Source organism: Aspergillus glaucus (genome assembly GCF_001890805.1).
Source record: "Aspergillus glaucus CBS 516.65 unplaced genomic scaffold ASPGLscaffold_35, whole genome shotgun sequence".
In the NCBI taxonomy this organism is placed as follows: domain Eukaryota; kingdom Fungi; phylum Ascomycota; class Eurotiomycetes; order Eurotiales; family Aspergillaceae; genus Aspergillus; species Aspergillus glaucus.
Genome location: NW_019170487.1, coordinates 95,724 through 114,075, shown reverse-complemented (window position 1 = coordinate 114,075; position 18,352 = coordinate 95,724). Strand labels below are relative to the sequence as shown.

The 18,352-nt window shown below is 47.3% G+C and overlaps 8 protein-coding genes across 8 annotated transcripts; 2 read left to right on the top strand and 6 right to left on the bottom strand.

The window, feature by feature from the left end:
- Nucleotides 1-100: 100 nt before the first annotated feature.
- Nucleotides 101-2,481, bottom strand: ASPGLDRAFT_86080 (acyclic terpene utilization AtuA family protein). Its single transcript, XM_022550364.1, has 4 exons — nucleotides 1,862-2,481; nucleotides 1,312-1,795; nucleotides 488-1,245; nucleotides 101-406 (listed from the first exon to the last, which is right to left on the bottom strand). The coding sequence occupies exons 1-4, from the start codon at nucleotides 2,289-2,291 to the stop codon at nucleotides 261-263; spliced, it is 1,818 nt and encodes a 605-aa protein (XP_022395809.1). The 5' UTR covers nucleotides 2,292-2,481; the 3' UTR covers nucleotides 101-260.
- A 446-nt stretch (nucleotides 2,482-2,927) lies between these two features.
- Nucleotides 2,928-4,251, bottom strand: ASPGLDRAFT_52999 (alkene reductase). Its single transcript, XM_022547884.1, has one exon. It carries the CDS (start codon nucleotides 4,173-4,175, stop codon nucleotides 3,078-3,080), a length of 1,098 nt encoding a protein of 365 aa, XP_022395808.1. The 5' UTR covers nucleotides 4,176-4,251; the 3' UTR covers nucleotides 2,928-3,077.
- Nucleotides 4,252-4,520: 269 nt separating this feature from the next.
- On the bottom strand, nucleotides 4,521-5,691 carry ASPGLDRAFT_181478 (SDR family oxidoreductase; the record flags this gene model as incomplete). Its single annotated transcript, XM_022542995.1, has 3 exons — nucleotides 4,521-5,057; nucleotides 5,137-5,318; nucleotides 5,384-5,691. 3 exons carry the CDS (start codon nucleotides 5,689-5,691, stop codon nucleotides 4,639-4,641), a joined length of 909 nt encoding a protein of 302 aa, XP_022395807.1. The 3' UTR covers nucleotides 4,521-4,638.
- A 561-nt stretch (nucleotides 5,692-6,252) lies between these two features.
- ASPGLDRAFT_77819 (uncharacterized protein) lies at nucleotides 6,253-7,317 on the top strand (the record flags this gene model as incomplete). Its single annotated transcript, XM_022549926.1, has 5 exons — nucleotides 6,253-6,365; nucleotides 6,433-6,580; nucleotides 6,642-6,895; nucleotides 6,960-7,075; nucleotides 7,187-7,317. The coding sequence occupies 5 exons, from the start codon at nucleotides 6,253-6,255 to the stop codon at nucleotides 7,315-7,317; spliced, it is 762 nt and encodes a 253-aa protein (XP_022395806.1).
- Nucleotides 7,318-7,756: 439 nt separating this feature from the next.
- On the bottom strand, nucleotides 7,757-8,353 carry ASPGLDRAFT_70340 (EthD domain-containing protein; the record flags this gene model as incomplete). The annotated part of the gene is made up of 2 exons (XM_022549470.1): nucleotides 7,757-8,044; nucleotides 8,141-8,353. 2 exons carry the CDS (start codon nucleotides 8,351-8,353, stop codon nucleotides 7,757-7,759), a joined length of 501 nt encoding a protein of 166 aa, XP_022395805.1.
- Nucleotides 8,354-9,067: 714 nt separating this feature from the next.
- Nucleotides 9,068-10,480, bottom strand: ASPGLDRAFT_40228 (zinc-dependent alcohol dehydrogenase; the record flags this gene model as incomplete). Its single annotated transcript, XM_022545193.1, has 7 exons — nucleotides 9,068-9,326; nucleotides 9,393-9,615; nucleotides 9,668-9,748; nucleotides 9,816-9,998; nucleotides 10,078-10,231; nucleotides 10,285-10,386; nucleotides 10,457-10,480. 7 exons carry the CDS (start codon nucleotides 10,478-10,480, stop codon nucleotides 9,068-9,070), a joined length of 1,026 nt encoding a protein of 341 aa, XP_022395804.1.
- Nucleotides 10,481-11,556: 1,076 nt separating this feature from the next.
- ASPGLDRAFT_1071619 (uncharacterized protein) lies at nucleotides 11,557-13,461 on the top strand. The gene is made up of 7 exons (XM_022539523.1): nucleotides 11,557-11,656; nucleotides 11,719-11,744; nucleotides 11,798-12,084; nucleotides 12,139-12,238; nucleotides 12,333-12,704; nucleotides 12,754-13,027; nucleotides 13,085-13,461. Exons 1-7 carry the CDS (start codon nucleotides 11,612-11,614, stop codon nucleotides 13,445-13,447), a joined length of 1,467 nt encoding a protein of 488 aa, XP_022395803.1. The 5' UTR covers nucleotides 11,557-11,611; the 3' UTR covers nucleotides 13,448-13,461.
- Nucleotides 13,462-15,920: 2,459 nt separating this feature from the next.
- Nucleotides 15,921-17,800, bottom strand: ASPGLDRAFT_52995 (uncharacterized protein). Its single transcript, XM_022547883.1, has 4 exons — nucleotides 17,396-17,800; nucleotides 17,265-17,327; nucleotides 16,557-17,183; nucleotides 15,921-16,493 (listed from the first exon to the last, which is right to left on the bottom strand). The coding sequence occupies exons 1-4, from the start codon at nucleotides 17,621-17,623 to the stop codon at nucleotides 16,089-16,091; spliced, it is 1,323 nt and encodes a 440-aa protein (XP_022395802.1). The 5' UTR covers nucleotides 17,624-17,800; the 3' UTR covers nucleotides 15,921-16,088.
- Nucleotides 17,801-18,352: the final 552 nt, after the last annotated feature.

The following is an 18,352-nucleotide window of genomic DNA, read 5'->3' as shown; positions in this document are numbered from 1 at the left end:
TATAGACCTCGACTAGCTCACACTCATTTTTCTTTGAAGGCCATTCAAGCTGACAGGTGCGTTTCCTGAAGAGAAGAGAATGTAAAATGATTAATTCTGACTACAAACGACTACACATAATTTTGGAAGAAGGGCTTGAGCAACAAAGCCCCAAGCCAAATGAGCGTCTTGTGGACTCTTCTCGCAATTTTCAGTACGTGAATTGTTGTTATCGGGCAATACATGTCGCCGGCAAATCTTGAATATAGACACCAGGCACATCAAATGCGCCCGCGAGCCAGAAATTTGTCCGGGATGTCCACATACTTGCATCGAAGATACTCGGCTACATTCTTGCCCAAGACGTCGTAAGTAGAGCTTGATGCCACCCCGCGGTCCAAGTGATCCTTCAAAAGGAAGTGCACGGCTGTGGCAAAACATTTTGTCAGTAGAGCATCAAAAAAATCACAGCATTCCCAAATTCGTGGCTATGAAATGTGAAACTCACCCCAGATATTCGGCAACTCAAAGCGGAAGATTTTATTTCCCACATCATCTTTGCCAAGCAACGATCGGATCTTATCCGTGCTCAATAAGGACCGCAGCCAATTCCATTCGTCGGCATGGCGAACAAAGAAGCCTACGTTGGCATCAGATCCTTTGTCGCCGGATCGAGCGTGTACCACATAGCCCAGGGGGGCACGGGTGGTGGGTCCGAACACCGCCATATCAAAAGGAGCCGCGGTCTCATGCGACGGCTGTTCATATAAAAATGGGACAGTATCGCGTGGGTGATCTATTGGGGTCTCGGTGCCTCTAAAAGGAAGATGGCAAATGTGATGCATCCGACTTTGCGGAAAGATGGACACGAAGTACTCGTAGTAAGGCTTTGGGGCGGCCTGGCGAGCGTCCACGGCAAAGGTCGCCCCCGGATAGCTCTGCATGATTGTGTCTGTACAGGGCTGGAAAAAATTGGTGATCCCAAGGGCTTCTTCAGATCGTGATTGAGCAAAAATTCGCACATCAACTGTGGCCGCATCCTGGCTAGAAGGGTCCGAGGCACAGGATCCGCTTGTTCGGAAGATTAAAGTATGGTATTGAGATTCGTCGAGCAGATGACGGATTTGCCTCTCAAGCAGTGCGGCCTTTTCCTGGATGTCCAAACCGCAAAGGAAATAGTGAACTTCGGCTTGAAAGCCGCCGAGCGCTGTGATGCCAATTTTCGTTGTTGGTGGCGGCCGAAGACTTTTGACATTGGAGACATGACTGGTAATTTGTTAGTTTAGCTTTGTGAATAAAAATTTTGAACATCGACTGTCAGTATAAACATACACACGATTTGGCCCCTGTTGCTTGATGACTATCTCGTCCAAGATAGCTACGACATCAGGATTATAGTATAGTGGACCCTGAATCTCGTACAGGAGTTGAGCCTTGCACGTATCCTCTGTCAACATGCCATCTTTGCCTCTCTGTATTGTCACCACAAAATCTCCTGCGGGACTAATCTCAGCAATAGGAAAGCCTATATCAACTCCAGGTCCAGGCAGAGACTTGAAGCCAGAGAAGTTGCCGCCCGTGACGTATGTGGAGCATTCGATCAAATGGCCTGCTACGAAGGCATGGGCCAGTTGATCAAAGTCTTGTCGGCTCCATTTGTAATGATAGGCCGCACAAGCAATCGTGGGGGAGGCATCTGTCACTCTGCCACAGATAACGATATCGGCTCCTTGGTTGAAAGCTTCAACAATGCCCCATGCTCCAAGATAACATTGCGCATAGATTGGATCAAACTCCCAGTCAGTGAGTTTCTTCCCTAGGAGGCATTAGCGACTCTGCCGAGTTTCCATGCGGTGTTTTGTAACGAAGGAAGGGAATTTACCGGTTGTGAGATTGGTAAAGTCTTCCCCCGACTGGATGGCCTTGTGAAGCAAATCTGAAACCTCATCGCCCTCAACCCAGGCCACCTTGAGATCAAGGTTCTTTTCTCTGGTCGACGTAACGAGAACATCATGCAGCTTCTTCGTGTCACTGGCTCCTGCGTTGACCGCCAGCTTGATCTTTCGCGTCGCGAGATCCACCAATGCGGGCTTGATCGATTCCAGAAATGAAAGTTCGAACTCCGATGTTTGCTGATTCTTAATTTTTGCCCCACCCCGAGTAGTCATATTGTACTCGGACATCCAATCACCCACAATGAAGTGAACATCTTCTGTCCGAGCAAGCTCCGCTAGTCCATGGCGTCGGTCGGTCACGGATCCGGAGGCAGACGTGATTCGTAGAGTGTCAGGCTTTGAAACAGTCATGATCATTTTAGACTCGATCCATAAGGTGTCTGTATTAACTCTGTAGATATCCCTGACGTGCCTAGCTTTAAGTACACCATAGTGCTTACGTTGGGTCGGGTAAGCTTTTGGTCGAACTGGACAGCCCCGAGGTCCGAAAAACCACGATCTGGTTGGGCCTTCAGGTCAGTCACGGTAGAACCCTGATAGACACGATAGAATGGATGTGGGAGTGTTGAATTACATCGAGTGCATGACAAGCCATTCCTGACTCAAGCTGAAGTGCGGGGCGCTAGGTCAGACATCGGCAATTCTTCGCGTAATTTTCTTGTCATTCGCCACAGTAACAATTTCCGGCATCATACAGTATATGGAGTGTATCTACAAGCTAAGGCAAGCTTTAGCAGTGACAGGGCGGCGCGATCCGATAAATGCTATGAAATTACTGTACCGACTGGAATCAGGCTACGCTCTCAGAGATAGGAAAAAGGCTAGTTTATCATGGGACCATCCAGGGAGATTTGCACCCCTTATTTCTCGTTATCAAAGAGTAGATTTCAGAGAATGAAAAAGCAGAACACACAAAGGACTACTTGCTTGACTGCATCCAAGGATCAGAGAGAGAGAGAGAGAGAGAGAGAGAGAGAGAGAGAGAGAAAGAAAGGAGGTATGAATTCTCTATCGAAAGGCAAGCTACTGGCGGTCTATCTCACGACCCATCTCACAAAGAAACTGCAAAGCAACCCGAGGCGCGATAAACAAGGCATTTATCCAAACACTTTCTCACAACCCATTTTGCCAATGTAATTCCAACTAACCCTCAGTCGAAAATTGTGGGCTGAAAGGGTAGTCAATATAGCCCCTGGGGGATTTCGGTGTGTAAAAGGTCGCCCTTTCATATTGATTCAAAGGGAGAGCTTTGGCAATCCGGAACGGCAAGTCGGGGTTGGCTAGGAAATGGCGTCCAAAAGCTATGGCGACACGACGGGTGGCTTGGCTCTGAAGTCTCTTCTCTGCCGACTCTGCTGTAAAGCCTCCTGCCAAGATGATGGCACCTGAGTTGCCAAAGGCGTCAAAGATAAAGGTATCATCATTTTCCACACTATCTTCGACCGTTTGACCACCCGAAATCCGTGGCTCGACGACGTGTAGGTACGCCAAATTCAGTCGGCTGAGGCCCAGAATGAGATCAGTGAATTGTTCCTGGAAATTCTTCATGCGCATGCTCTGAAATGTGCTCCATGGACTGATGCGGAATCCCGTCCTTTCAGCGCCAACCGCATCGGACACAGCTTTGGCAACTTCGAGACCAAATCGAGACCGATTCTCAAGACTACCACCCCATCGGTCAGTCCGGTTGTTTGCGGTGTCTTGTAGGAATTGGTCAGGTAGATATCCGTTTGCCCCGTGGATCTCGACGCCATCGAACCCTGCGGAAATAGCGTTCTTAGCAGCGCGGGCATAGTCATTGACCCAGTCCAGGATTTCATCCTCGCTAAGGGGCCTTGGAATAGGACTCGATTCCGTCATCGGAATATCTCCACTGGAAATGACATTTTCACCATCCCTTGCCAGTACCTCTGGGTTTGCAGCTCGACCTAATGCCCATAGCTGACAGAAAATGTAACTCCCACGGTCATGCACAGCGTCGGTGATGGTCTTCCATTGTTTGACTTGTGTTTCGCTCCATATTCCGGGGACATTGTCTGTTCCGCCTGCGCGCGCCGAGATAAACGTGCCTTCATTGATTAACAGGGTGCCGGGGACGGAGGCTCGCTGCGCGTAGTACTCGCGAGCGATATCGAGAGGGACATGGTGGTCGTCGGCGCGGATGCGTGTCATGGGAGCCAGCACGACCCGGTTGCTGATATCCAGATTGCCGATCCGGATGGGAGATATAATGGCGGCCATGGGGGAGGGGTGAAGTCGCTTTGTGTTGCTGTTGGTCGGTTTCGGTTCTGTGACTCGGCATCCCGAAGGAATACAGTACGTATTATATGTATTATTTAGTTATATTATCTCGATTAGAAATCAGATTGAATGTCTCCGAAATCTAGTTACGGGTTTTCGACAGATCTTGCCGGTCTTACGTGAGCTCAAGCCTTGGGTCATCTGAATCATGGATACTGAGTCAGTTGAGTGGGGTCATGCCCTCACATCAAACTAGTCGAGTGCTAATATGAGCATGAAGTTATCGATGGGTGCGTGTTTGAAAATCACTCCATATTGTTCCCACCATGCTAAAATGACATACGTCTCATGACAAATGGCCAAGGGATCCAGATGGAAACGGACCCTGTCCAAACCCGACAAAGGAGTGGATAGAACAGGATCTGTGGTGCACGAACTTGGAAAAAACAAAATCAAGTTGGAATTATTCATATCTTTGAACTGATGCTTTCTCTAGAAAGTCCGTGCTTTTTCCCAGGTCCTTTTGTTTGTCCAAATCGTTCAGCATTTCCTGGCACTGACTGCGAACAATCCCCACAGCATCGGATCCGAGAACGATACGTAAAGGAATATTCTGATGACCAGTAAAATGACCCTTGCGGTCCACAATATCCACAATTCGTTCCACTGCTTGTGCTGGATCTCCAGGCTGCTTGCCATTAGTATGTTCCAGCCTGGACTGGAAAGCTTCAGTAGCGGCGTCATACTCGGGGATTGAGTTGACAGCACGTTCTGTTTTTCTCATGTTAGTAGCAAGAATACCGGTACGAAACTGGCCTAGCACCGTAAGATACACTTCCACTCCAAACGATGCCACCTCTTTCTGGAGACTCTCGACGGCCCCTAAGCCTCCCGTCAGTCATGTAAATTCTTCCAGCAATGCTAGCAAATATAAACAGAATGTGAGTAGGATGTTGCATACCCTCAAGGGCGAATTTCGAGGCACTATAGGGTCCACCAACGGCAACTCCCATCCATGCAGCTATGCTACTCATGAATATGACGGTTCCGGTTTGACGAGCGCGCATGTGCGGTAGGAGTGCACGAGTGAGATTCAGAGGACCAAAGACATTGGTACTAAATTGATCCTGAATTTGCGATTGGCTGTGAACAGACACGAGTGATAAATTATTTTTAGAACCCAAGGCAAGCTAGATGGTGGGACGTACCCCAGTTCCTCCCACACCCCGGATAGTACATATCCTGCATTGTTGACCAAGACATCGATCTGACCGAACATCGCGATGGCTTTGGTGATAGCCTCATTGAGAAATTCTTGAGATTCGGTGATGTCCAACCGCAAGAGGCGGACATTGTCGAAGTGGGCAAAATTGGACAAGGTACTGATATCACGGGCCGTAGCGATTACTCGATCACCGCGTGCTACTATGGCGGAGACAAACAAGCTGCCAAAGCCAGAGCTGCAGCCTGTGATAAACCAGACGCGTGTAGGAGTTCGTGATCGGGTATGAGCCATTGCTGCTAGATATAGAGATACCGATACACCACAGAAGGGACCGACTACAGCGGAAATTTCTGTACTTTATTATTTCCTGTTGACTGGGCCTCGAATGCGGGGGGGCGTATTGGAATCTGTTGCGATATATTACACCTAGTCCCATTTCAGTAATTGCGGCACTCAGCCAATCCTGCTGTCATTCGCCTAGCCGAGGAATAAATTCTTCATGCCCCGAGATAGATAGCCCTAGCCTAAATAGATGCATATATTTGCCAGATTGCAAGCCTCATTGATTGCCCTTTTAGGAGCTGTACGATGATAAGAGTCTCCACCGATTCCAACAGAATCTCATGTATAGTATGCCATGTCCGCAGAGTGGGGCGGCATTGGCTAACACCCCTATGTTATGGCCGCCGGGTGATTGGTGGTAATTCCGGGATTTGTCCATTGTGCGCGGATGGACCGAGGCAAATGATTTGTGATCAAAGCTGTTACGATGTTCTCCCTTAAATCCTATAAAAGTGCTTTGGTTGTCGAGCCACAAGACATAATGCGTCAGTCTTATTTACCCTTGTCATCATGGCTTTGTCCATGCAGCGGCTAGTATCTGCGGTTATCCCTGCGTATGGGTGCCCGGAGGGCACCAAGATGCACATCCTTAACTTAGGCACTCTAAGTGTTGATGAGGGATGGTGAGTTTCGCTATCTTGTGACTATGACATGACTATAGAACATTTGTATCTGATGACCCGCACGTAGGCTTCTGATGGGCGCCAATGGGGGTTCAGCCAGCAATCCCAACCCTGTCAATAAGCGGAGAGACTTGATGCTGATTGCTGGACTGATCTATCACCCCGATATGGGTCTTACTCTCTTTGAATGTGGAAGTACGGAGGATGTACAGAAGGTAGAAACCTCTAATTCATTGGGCACTTACATGAGATCTAGCTGACAAGAGACAAATACAGCAATGGAGCAGTGAAGCAACAGAACTGTTCCCTCGCACTTGCTACAATGAGAACCATCATTTGCCTCAAGCCATCAGCAATGCCGGCTACGATATCAAGGATATCAAGGCGGTGATCATGGGTCATTTGCATTTAGACCACGCAGGTGGATTGGAGCATTTCCGTGACACGGGTGTTCCTGTATATGTCCACGAGGAGGAATTCAAACATGCTTGTTGGGCTGCTGGAACAAACTCTGATGGCGGTCTTTATTTGTGAGTATCTCTTTGAGAGCAGCTTTTACATTGTTCGGTCATCTAACCCCAATTTCCCGAACAGAGCGGATTACTTAGCTCTGGACGGCACTATCAACTGGCAGACATTCAACGACTCACAATTGGATCTATGCACGGGAATCACTCTTTATCATTGTCCCGGACACACTCCCGGGCTATGTATCATGCAAATAAATCTCGCACGCGATGGAACATTCATCTAGACGACGGACCAATACCACGTGAAGGAGAATTTTGAGTCCAATTGGGCACATGGGTGGCTTTTGCGAGACTACCGAAGCTGGGTCGACAGCGGGAAATTTATTCGGCGCTTGCAGAAAGCATTTTCCGCAAAACTCATCTTCGGGCATGACACTGCTACTGCAGAGGAGCTTATTAATAATCAAAAGTACTATGAGTAGTTAGAGATCTCAATATACCTTTCTCTCTGCTTCTAGACCAGATGCTTCATTTGAGCAGTATGAGTTTACTTCTTCTTGTGTTGCTGCCTTGCCAGGTTTTTCCTCGGTTTAGTAAGTGGAAAAGGCTAACTAGGTTATATTTACTTGTTATAATATGCAAAATCAGTCCTTATTTTCTGCTCTCTACGTTAGCCACTGAATGAAATACCTGCTGAATTCACCACGCCACAGAATTGCCGAGTTTTCTCTTCTCGATTCTTCCAAGTATGGTTGCTTAAACTGCCGTGTTTCATTCGCCCTGTCGTGGGTAAAGAATATAAACAGATTCAAAACTTGGTTCAGCCCCCTCATGGTCCTTCTTGTGGATATCAACCAAGACAAGACGACCGTCATATTCGATTGTAGCCGCATGAGGACTGCGACCAGCGAGATATAAAGTTCAATCTTTTGTGGCATTGTTCGCCGGCTTTGCCGGCAATCCATCCGAGCCACCAAGCACCACTGAAGCGTCGCCCACGACTAAATTTTCATAACCAACCATATATGTCATTGGCAAGGCCATGAATCGGTTGCAATCGTCGCTTAGCGCAGCTGCATACTCGGGACTGTTGTAGAAGGCCAACCAGTCGTCCCAAGTGCGCACCCATAGCTGTGCGCAGGCATCGTACTCAAGGACGTGTTCTCCAAGGCTTGTTGCGCGTTTCTTCATCTCAGGGGTTTGGTGGTGCTGCCCACTCCGTCAGCTTTTGTGTTAGACATTACAATGTTGGAAAACGTAGGCCAATATGTCTTCTACAGTAGTCAGAGGAGGTATAAGTCATACCTGGGCGTATCGGAGAATATAATTCTGGAAGGCCTTGGTAGCGACGGCCAAATCTGCGTGGACGGTCTCCCAGTGCCGAAAGAAGTCCGCGTGTGAAATTCTGTCAAGTTTGCGAAAGAAGACTGAAACCTTGATTGCATGTTGGATGTTTGGTTTGGAGCTATAATCTAGCTCTGGATAGGTGAATTGATAGTCTTTGGGTAAAGGATTCATAATGCGCTATATTGACGCGTCGTCTGTGTTTCTCGGACAATTAAAAGACAACTCCCACGGTACAAGGCTATATTTCTTATACTTGAAGGACTGTAGAGACTGTAATTTGCCATCAGGTTATCATAAAGGTTTGAGTCAGGGCATGTGATAGAACTGGAAGGATGTTTCTCATATTATTTAGTAGCGACATCATGATGATCCTCATTCAATTACATGATTCAGGTCATCTTACTCAGGTAAGGGAGCCCACACCAAATACATACCTACATACTGGCAGTTTGTGAAATGATATTCAGATTTCTCATCCACCCATGTCAACTCACTGATAGCTCTGCTCACAGCTGCCGATACCCTCGGCCATGCTCACCAGGCAAGACCGCACAAGGCTCCATGCCGGTACTGTATAATAAATCGCTTCACAGTATCATGTACATCGATATAGAACACTAGCAAGGAAGGAATAATGCTGGTAGACTGTATGGTTTGTCTTTGACTGGAACTTCACCGCTTCAACGCAAGTACAAACGAGCCAGGCACAATATGGTTTTTTTTTGGTAGTTAGTGTAAATTTGATTGATACTCCATTGACCTTATCGACATATATAGTTCCTACCAACATGATACCATACATGTAAACAAGCTTCCTTCGTTGCAATATTGTATATGAGGCTGGTAAATTGCAATACCTGACTGTTCCTGATATAGCAAATAAAACTAGAAAACAATTCCAAACCGGCCAGCCGTCTTACCATTTTCCATTAACTTAATCATTTTTTGTATGTCCATGATGTTGTTGAAGGTATTCAGGTGTGCTTTTATACCATGTTTGTAGCTGAACTCGATAGGCTCACGCATCTGTTGCGGTGTGCCACTGCTTGCGCCCATAATGCGATACTTGCCAAGAAGGATGTCAAGAGCATTAATCGACAAATTCTCCTTGGGTATACCAATAACCATTAATAATCCGTTGATTCTGCGGTCTTGTTAGCGTCGTCGTGTTTTTTCCAGCACATGCGATTGGAAGTGGAGAACCTCTCACCTCAAAACATTTGGCGCACTTTGATATGCAGCATTTGATGCGCTCAGCACAACAGCAGCATGTGCACCACCACTGGTCTTTTGCAATATTTCTTCTGTATAGCTCGGATTTGAGGCGGAGTTGAAAGTAAGGTCTGCGCCCAGAGCCCTGGCGTTTTCCAACTGAGAGTCAGAGATATCGATACCAATGATTCGCAACTTCATTGCCTTGGCATATTGGATTGCTTTGAACGATATTAGCTGTAGTAATGAATACTTGAAGGGGTTTAAAATTACCCAAATGGCCCAGCCCCCCACACCCAATGATCGTAATCCAGTCTCCTGCCTGCAGTCCGCATTTGTTGACCGCGTGGTATGCTACCAAACAAGTTTCCGATCAGTTGATGGAATATGGCCAAGGGGCAAAGAATTTTTATCCACGAACCTGTTATTCCAGCACAGAACAAGGGAGCCGTAGAAAAGAGATCCATGCCATCTGGAAGCACCATGGCATTCCGATAATCCGATATCGAATACTCTGCAAAGTGACCATGGGTAGTAAATCCATGGAGGCGGCCACTCCCTTTTACGCAGTGGAGATTGTGAACGCGGCATCCTTCGCACTCATCTAAGCGGGTTTAGTTAGCTCATCAGTTTCTCGCTGAGGATGGAACACGTCGTTCTGCAATAAATAAACCATGACTTACAGCACGCGTAACTGCATCCAAGACATCCGACTGGGTCCCCGACTTTGAACCCTTGCACGTTGCTTCCCATAGCAACAACAGTGCCGGTATTCTCATGTCCAATCGTAACCTTCTCCATCGGGGGCTTCTCCGCTGTATGACCCCAGAAAAGCATCTGGCCATCATAGTTAGAACACAAGTGAGAAGAGAGACCACCGAGGATCATACCAAATCAGAATGACATAGAGAAGCGCAAGCATTTTTGATGAGAACGTCGTCCTCCCCGGGCTCGGGAATCGGGACCTCATTAACCTCGACCTTGTTCAGGACCTTCTCTCGTGATATTTTTTTAGAAAATGGATTTCTTGTATGATTTTGGTGTATTCGTTCGGTAACATACAGTATTATACTGGGCGGCTCGCATTGTGCGATGCATTCTGGGATAGCATAGGTTTCACTCAAAATAATTCAAACGGGAAAGACGTAAATTACTTGTGGTTTCCCTACGTCGGATATTTATAAATTCAAAGCTCGTATAACTCACTTACAAAGGTCAAATGGCTTTCGTTATGGGGCTTCTTTGTGGCACTTGTAAATCAGCCGGTGCCAAGTTCATTTTCTCGAGGAAAGTCAGGATGGTAGTGCCATGATCACATTTTGTGAGCTTCGAGTCATGAATCTACAGTCAGAACCATTTTCCAACAGATGCCAGCTTGACTTCGCCAGGCAATACTGACTGAAATGCCATGACTCGACAGTGCAGATTCGGAAGCCTTTTTGCTAATGAATTGATTCTTGCTCACAAGATTATAATTTCTCGAAAATAGCTTTAAGTATGAGTCTATTGTTCGTGTCGACAACGATGTCTTTATGGTCGTGGGGCCAATTGATGCTAACATGCCCGGAATAGATTTAACTAGCTATTAGTCGCTTAGTCATCCGAAAATATCCTTATTTCTCGGATATTTGGGGATCCTGAATGCACTTCATGATGGCTATGCGCGGGTTCTAGGGCAGGAAATGAGAAATTTAATGGTTGGGCGGGGTATCCATCTACTAGAAGAGTCAGATAATGATTCGTTATTTGAAGCCCCAATCGACGATCGATCGGCAAGAGGTCACCTACCACTTTCTCAGCAATGGGACCCACGAACCAAGCAAGTTATTGGCCAAGCCGGCTTTTCATCGGACAAACATAACATGATTCGATTCGCATGACTCAGGTCCATATTGTCTTGCATGACTCAGTTCCGGTAATTACTTCAAAGTCATGGATCTCTTGCTGAAGCCTGTCTTCATTATTATTATTATTATTTAATCAAGTTTATTGTCCATACCGAGCCCTAGAGCTATGATAGACCATGATTCATGGACTCGAGGTCAGCAGCTATTCTACGGTCTAGCCTGTCTTCATGAGAGGGTTAGTTATATAATTAGGAGGATAAAGATAGATGAAGGCGGTCACTCTAAGATGACTGTATATATATATATATATATATATTTTTTTTTTTTGTTTTTTTGCTTGTTTTTTTTCTAGGACGGGGATATTCAAGCCATGAAGATCGAATCGCACCTCACTCAGTTGTTCATCAACAATCAGGCAAGTTTCGCGCTACAAGGATCCAGCGAACTAGTCTGGATATTGACTGTCGGAGTGTCTAGTACGTGGATTGTTTGAACCCAAAGAAGTACGTCTATTTTGTCTTCAAGCTCCGCACTGTCGGATCTAACATAATATCAGGAATTTCGTGTACAACCCAGCAAATGGAAGCCTCGTGAGTGACCAGATACCAGTCGCCGGGGAAGCCGATGTTGGTCTAGCCGTCAAGTCAGCTCAGGATGCATTTGCACCTGGCTCAGAATGGCGACGCATGAGCGACTTTGATCGCCAAAAAGTGTTGCTTAAATTTGCAGATCTGATCGAGGCCAACCAAGAATATCTGGCTTCCCTTACGCGGATCACTCTGGGTGCGCCGTACAACCCCTTTGGGAAATCAGAGATCGAAACTGCTATAGGCTGTTTTAGATGTATGTTTTTGATGTCATGTGCAGTTTGATCCAAAGATGCTGATATGTGGACAGATTATGCGGGATGGGTGGGCAAGTTTGCCGGTCAAAGTTTTCCCGCCACCGACGGCTTTTACAAGGTCGTTCGAAATGAGCCGCTGGGGGTTGTCGCAGGGTATGAACCGAGAGCATTGCTGTCAATGGCAGTGTCGGCTTTCTTTCTTTCGTTCTGTTTTCTTTTTTCCAACTCTGTTCTGACCATTAGGTAGGATTATTCCCTGGAACGGCCCATTGGCATCCATTGGCCTTAAAGCTGCGCCTGCATTATCAACTGGGAACGTTTTCATTCTGAAGCCAAGCGAGAAAACTCCGCTAGCGGCTGCTGCGCTCGGAAAGCTAGTAGTGGAGGCGGGCTTTCCTCCTGGCGTTTTCCAGGTCTTGATTGGAGACGGCAGTACTGGTAAAATACTCGCCAGTCATATGGAAATCGCAAAGGTGAGCTTCACGGGAAGCGTAGCAACAGGAAAAAGTGTGCAAGCCCTCGCTGCAAAAAGCAACTTGAAGAGGGTGACCCTTGAGCTCGGTGGCAAAAGTCCAGCTGTGGTTTTCGACGACGCGAATCTTGAGAATGCTGTCCACTGGTGAGTGCTTTCATTTATCAGCTACAACCAAGCTAATGTCATGAAACAGGTGTGTGAACGGGTTGACTACTAACTCCGGCCAGATCTGCTTCGCTGCATCTCGAGTGTATGTTCAAGACGGTATATATGACAGATTCTTGTCAGCCTACCGCAAGGCACTCGCTGTGAAGCGTGGGGTTATGGGCGATCCTGAGAAGGCCACATCAGAACTCGGGCCAGTCGTGGATCAGGCGCAGTATGAAAGGATCCTGGTGATCATTGATAACGCGAAAAAGAACAAAGAAGGAAGCCTTTTGCAGGGTGGGGAAGCACTGGGCTCCAAGGTTCGTTAATATGCGTCTCCAAAATCGAATTTCTTGCATCTTTGCTCATCAACCCAGGGATTCTACGTTGAACCAGCGATCTTCGAGGACACCGGGGCGGATGCATCTATCTCTCGGGATGAGATCTTCGGACCGGTTGTTGCGATAAACCGATTCAAAACCGAAGAGGAGGTAATTGATCTTGCCAATAACTCACGGTACGGTTTAATTGCGGGAGCTTTCACGCAAGATATCAACCGGGCTCTGCGACTGAGCGAGGCCTTCGATTCGGGGGTAGTGGGAATCAACTGCATCAGTACCATCCACTTCTCATGTCCTTTTGGCGGAACAAAGGAGAGCGGAATTGGTCGCGAGCTTGGTGTGCATGCGTTGAATGCCTATACGGAGCCCAAGACAGTGCTGATTAACCTCACCTATTAGGTGGGTTACTGTCTGTATTTGCTCCTTGTCAGGATTCTCGAGATCTGGCTCGGACGGTTGGAAATGGGCGAACATCCATTATCGAGAGGAATGCTAGCGCTCGGGTCTGTAGGCAAATAAATATGGTCAGCAATACTGTAACTATATTCAAAGATTCCGTAACCTCCTTCGCTGGAAGAGCAGATCGGCGCACGCTTCGGTCGTTTAAACTCACAGTATGGGCTTGTAGTTCAACCCCTTGGGAAATCATGCTTTGGTCGGGCCGAAAGCGGAATGGGAAAGTCGTCAAATTTCCGCAGAAATCATGTACAGTAGGTGTTGTGACGGAGTTTTTCGCGATTGACAACCCCGGATTGGAACTCATTGACCAGGATAGTTTTATTTAGGAGGGATTGAGCCTGCATGAGATTATTCTTGTCAAAGAACTCCAATCCGGGATTGTCAGTCATGAGAAACTCCATAGCCATATATCAGCTGGACAAGCCCGTTGCTGTTGTTATCCATGTATATTATGTGCCATTAGACTAAGTGGGTTTGTAATAAGCCTCACAATCCTTTCCTCTCCTCAAGGTACAAGAATGGCAAAATATCAACTAGGATGCTCGGTAGGATGTCTGTAGGATGACATTTTGGAGAGCATCAGTAACCTCTTCTATCCATAGGGTTAGCTACCCAACTAGTTGAAGTGCTGGTGAATACTCACCACTGCTGTTTAATTCCTTGGCTCCAACGTATCAAGAAGGTACGGCCTGGCAACTTGATCAAAGCCTGTGATCTCGCCGCCTCGACACATCCATGATCGCACCACAGACGCCGTCAGTCTCATCTCCAAGGCAATTCAATGATTGGCAGTTCCCTGCTTCACCTGGCAGAACATTGATTCATCTAGTATTTCATCCTTTAGTTTCAGTTTCTACCGTCCCTTGCTATTCAGTACTCCAAGGCTGTAAAGTTTCTCCGGGCAATCCAGTACTGGCCCAGTTGTAAAAATCTTCTTGAAGCCTTTGATATGAAAGAGCATGCTCAGCAAGCATACATGCAGACTGAGGACCAGAGTCAGATCAAAGATGATTCCTGGAATCTTAAATTCATTCCTTTCCAATTCCGTCAGTTGACCGGCTCCCAAAGGGGCTACGAGAACAAAAGCACTTACGCGGCTTTCTTCCCAAGGAACCTCTTTGTGAAGTCCGGCTTCAAGAAAATAAACAATCGAGGGCGCCTGCCTTCTGGATCTCGGATCAGGGTGAGCGTTATGTCCCGATGGCGAAGGTGGATGAGCGCCCCTGGACGGCTTGTAGCGATGGCTGCGAGATGGCAGAAGAAAAGTATCTGAATGTGCTACCAGCTGCAGTCAAACGTCATCTCAGTAGTGGTCAAGAGAATGCGTGCAAATTCAGTAACATCTTCAATATACATGTTCTTCTTTGGCCAGAGCAAAAGGGGAAGTATATACTCACATCCTGCACCTTGACAATTACATCTTTGCTCAGTCCTGACGCTGTCTTCTGTTTCAGAACAGGATGCCACCACTTCCAGAATGACTCAAGTGAGCTCTTGTATCTCATGCCTAGGCAATGCCAACCATTCTTGGGTGACAGATATCGCACTGCCAGCGACCGTCTCATCTGAGTTTGAGATCCATTGCCAGTGCTGTACCGGGTCGACACCAATGTACCAACAATATCTGCCAGGGAGCCACCGGTGAGCTTTCAACATAGCCTGAGGGCCAAGAGAGTTATCTACCTATTCCAATACATGCGGATCTCATTGAGTTTTTCTGAGTGCCAGCGCTGTACCGCCTCTGTCGAAGCTGGGAGACATTCAAGCCAGAGAGAGCCCGGGGAGCCCGGGATTCTCACGACTTGAGCGGAGCTGGGCCCTCAGCTCACTATAGATGTAAATAGGTATCAATAACTCCCGACTGTTTACAGGCGGCGGAACAGTTCCCGCGTAGCCAGGGACTAAAACTGGCTGGGACTGGTATGAATAAATCCGAATTTGAATCCGAATCCGAAGTTACCAACACTATCATTGATTACTTGTCAAGGGAAGATTTGATTGTGGCTATGTGCAGATGTCAAGATAAGTCGGTGTTTTGAAGTTGGAAAAGGACAGCCAATGATCAGTTGCTGTGGCATGCAATTACATTGGAAGGATTTCAAAGGATTCAGATTACGCAGCGCTGCGATGTTGGGTGATGGCTCACCCACAGCTATAGCGCACTCATCCTAACTCACCCCTGGTCGCACGACCGAAAAGCGGCATCACCCTTTAACTCACCCAGGAGGCACCCACCGAACTATTATCCGCAGTTAAGCCACACGCCGGTCGGTTGGTAGTTGGGTGGGTGACCACCAGCGAATCCCGGCTGTTGTATGTTTTTGCATCTTTTTTATAATACCTCCTCATTCGCTACTGTACACTGTATCTATTCTTATTTTTTTTTTGGAGTGAAGCAAGCATATCTTATAGAGACAGTTCTGACATGATTCAATTTTTTTTTTTTTCAAACAGAATCACCTTTGTGGAGAGCCCATGAACACCAAAATTCAAGGCAGGAATTGGGGCCATCAATTGGGATGAAAGAAGCCTCCCACTCAAAACACGCTCTAATCTGCTATTTCTCTTCGTCGATCAATTCTCAATCGTCCCCCCCAAGACTAGCACCATCCCCAACCATCGGCTCTGGTGTTCTCGCTGCAACAATGATGTAATTCCCCAACAGCCTTCTGCGAAAACCCGCCTCGCAGTAGATAAAATAGTACAGCCATTGTCGACGAAGCGCCTCTACTTCTGCATCCAATGCCTCAGGGCGTGCAGCGCGATAGTCCAACTCAATTCTCTTCCAGTTGCGGAGGAAGTTGTCTTGCCATGCAAGCAAGGTCTTGCCATAATGGGGACCGATGTTCAGGGCGGAGGTGATCTCCAAGTTTCCGTTTGAGCCCCGGTGGAGGGAGTCGAGGAGCATGTGGATCGTTGGTAGGTAGCCCCCGGGGAAGACATAGCGGCTAATGAAGGTTGGGACATTGGATTTTGTCTCGCGAAGCTATGAATGAGCTGGTTAAATTTGCTTTTAATGGTAAAGTGGAAAGTTAAATGGCTTACAGACCTTGTTGATCATGGTGATTCCATCAACGACCATCACCCCATGAGTAGGGTGTAGAAGCCGTGTGATGATCTCAAAATACTGGTCCAGGTATTCAGGACCGACATGCTCAAACATTCCTACCGAGATCACACGGTCATAGAACCCACCATTATTTTCTGGTCCAGAGGCATTACGATAATCGCAAAGGAGGATGCGCACGCGATCTTCCAGCCCAGCCTCCCTGACCCTTTCATCTGCAAGACACTTCTGCTTGTCTGAAAGAGTCAGCCCCGTCACCCGACACCCCGCTGTCTGGGCCGCCTTTATGGCCAAATCGCCCCATCCGCAGCCAATATCCAGGACATGGTGTGAAGATGAAAGCTGAGCTTTAGAGAGGAGATGCCGGACCTTCCGTTCCTGGGCTGATTCTAGTGACTCAGCTGGGTCACCAGACCAGTGGGCGCAGGAGTAGTTCATGTCTGCTGAGAGAAAGGCAATAAAGAGCTCGTTGGAGGTGTCATAGTGCGACACGATATTTTGGCGGGCTTGTTGGATGCTGTTGGAAGGTTGGAGAAGCCATGTAAGGCGAGGAAGGAGCTGGAGGAGAGAATTGCCAGAACCAAGACGGCTTCTGTTCTTGATGTAGATCTGCTTTGTTTGTTAGATTATCTGGAAAGGAAATTTGGGGGCGAGGAATGGTCCATGTTCTATGGCCATGGGTGTGCACACATCAAATATTCGACCCAGGTCATCACAGTCAACTTCCTGAAACATATAGGCCTCTGCAAACCCCTATTTGCGCGGCCGCACTCCATCAGCAACACCATATTGACATCTGAATCTAACCAACTGAGCCTTACTAGATCAAAACAAGAACAAATCCTCATCCACAGATTGGGACTTCGAACAAGGAGCACAACTGTCGAATCGGACTGCTCAGAGCCACCAATGTCTCCCACCTGGATCACCTCTGCAGGATCCTGATACTGCAGAATAAACTTGAGGCGTGCGCCATAGATGCGCTGGAGGGCGTGGAGGGCGAGTTGTTGGGCATAAGGATGAAGGAAACATGAGATTGTGGAAGTCATCACGCTGGATTGGAGGCCAGTGACGACCTTGCCAGATCTTTTTTAGACTGGTGTATCGAATACTAAGGTTTAAACAATGAATTCTTTAAATTCGTTATGCGCTTCTTCACTGGTAATGTCACGGCGCTCATCTAGGATAATGGAATATCCTTCTCATGGGTTCTACATAGGCAGCTATCGACAGGAATAATCAACACGAGGAAGGAAGAGAGAAGGTAACACTGCAGTCATCAACGGACAAGCCTAACAACCCCGCTTCACGTGATAGCCAACCAACATGACCAGGCTGTCACAGGTAAGACATGACCTGATTCCCTGTGTTTGTATGAGTATCCAATATCTATGACTACCTTTTTGCACAAAGGTGAGGCTTGTCAAAATGTCGTGAAGTACCCTTGTACGTTCAATTTCTGCTGACCTGCAATGCCTCTTATCTATTTTCACCAGATATAAATAGGGACTTTTTGGTGATACCTTGAGAGGCAGCTCGAAATAAATTACTCTAGCTATGTATCTATTCCTAACACCCATATTACCCGCTGACGTCATGAAAATAGCCTTTCCTATCTCCAAGGCCTCAAGTCGCGGTACCGTACTCCACGCCCTACCAAGTCCCTTCATGCATGTTTGCCAAAAAAAACATCCATCATTCGCTAAACACCGTGGAGTCCAGATGTAGCAGATGTGACATTAAAGGGATCAGGGAATGGTGGTGGGGCGAAAAAGTGG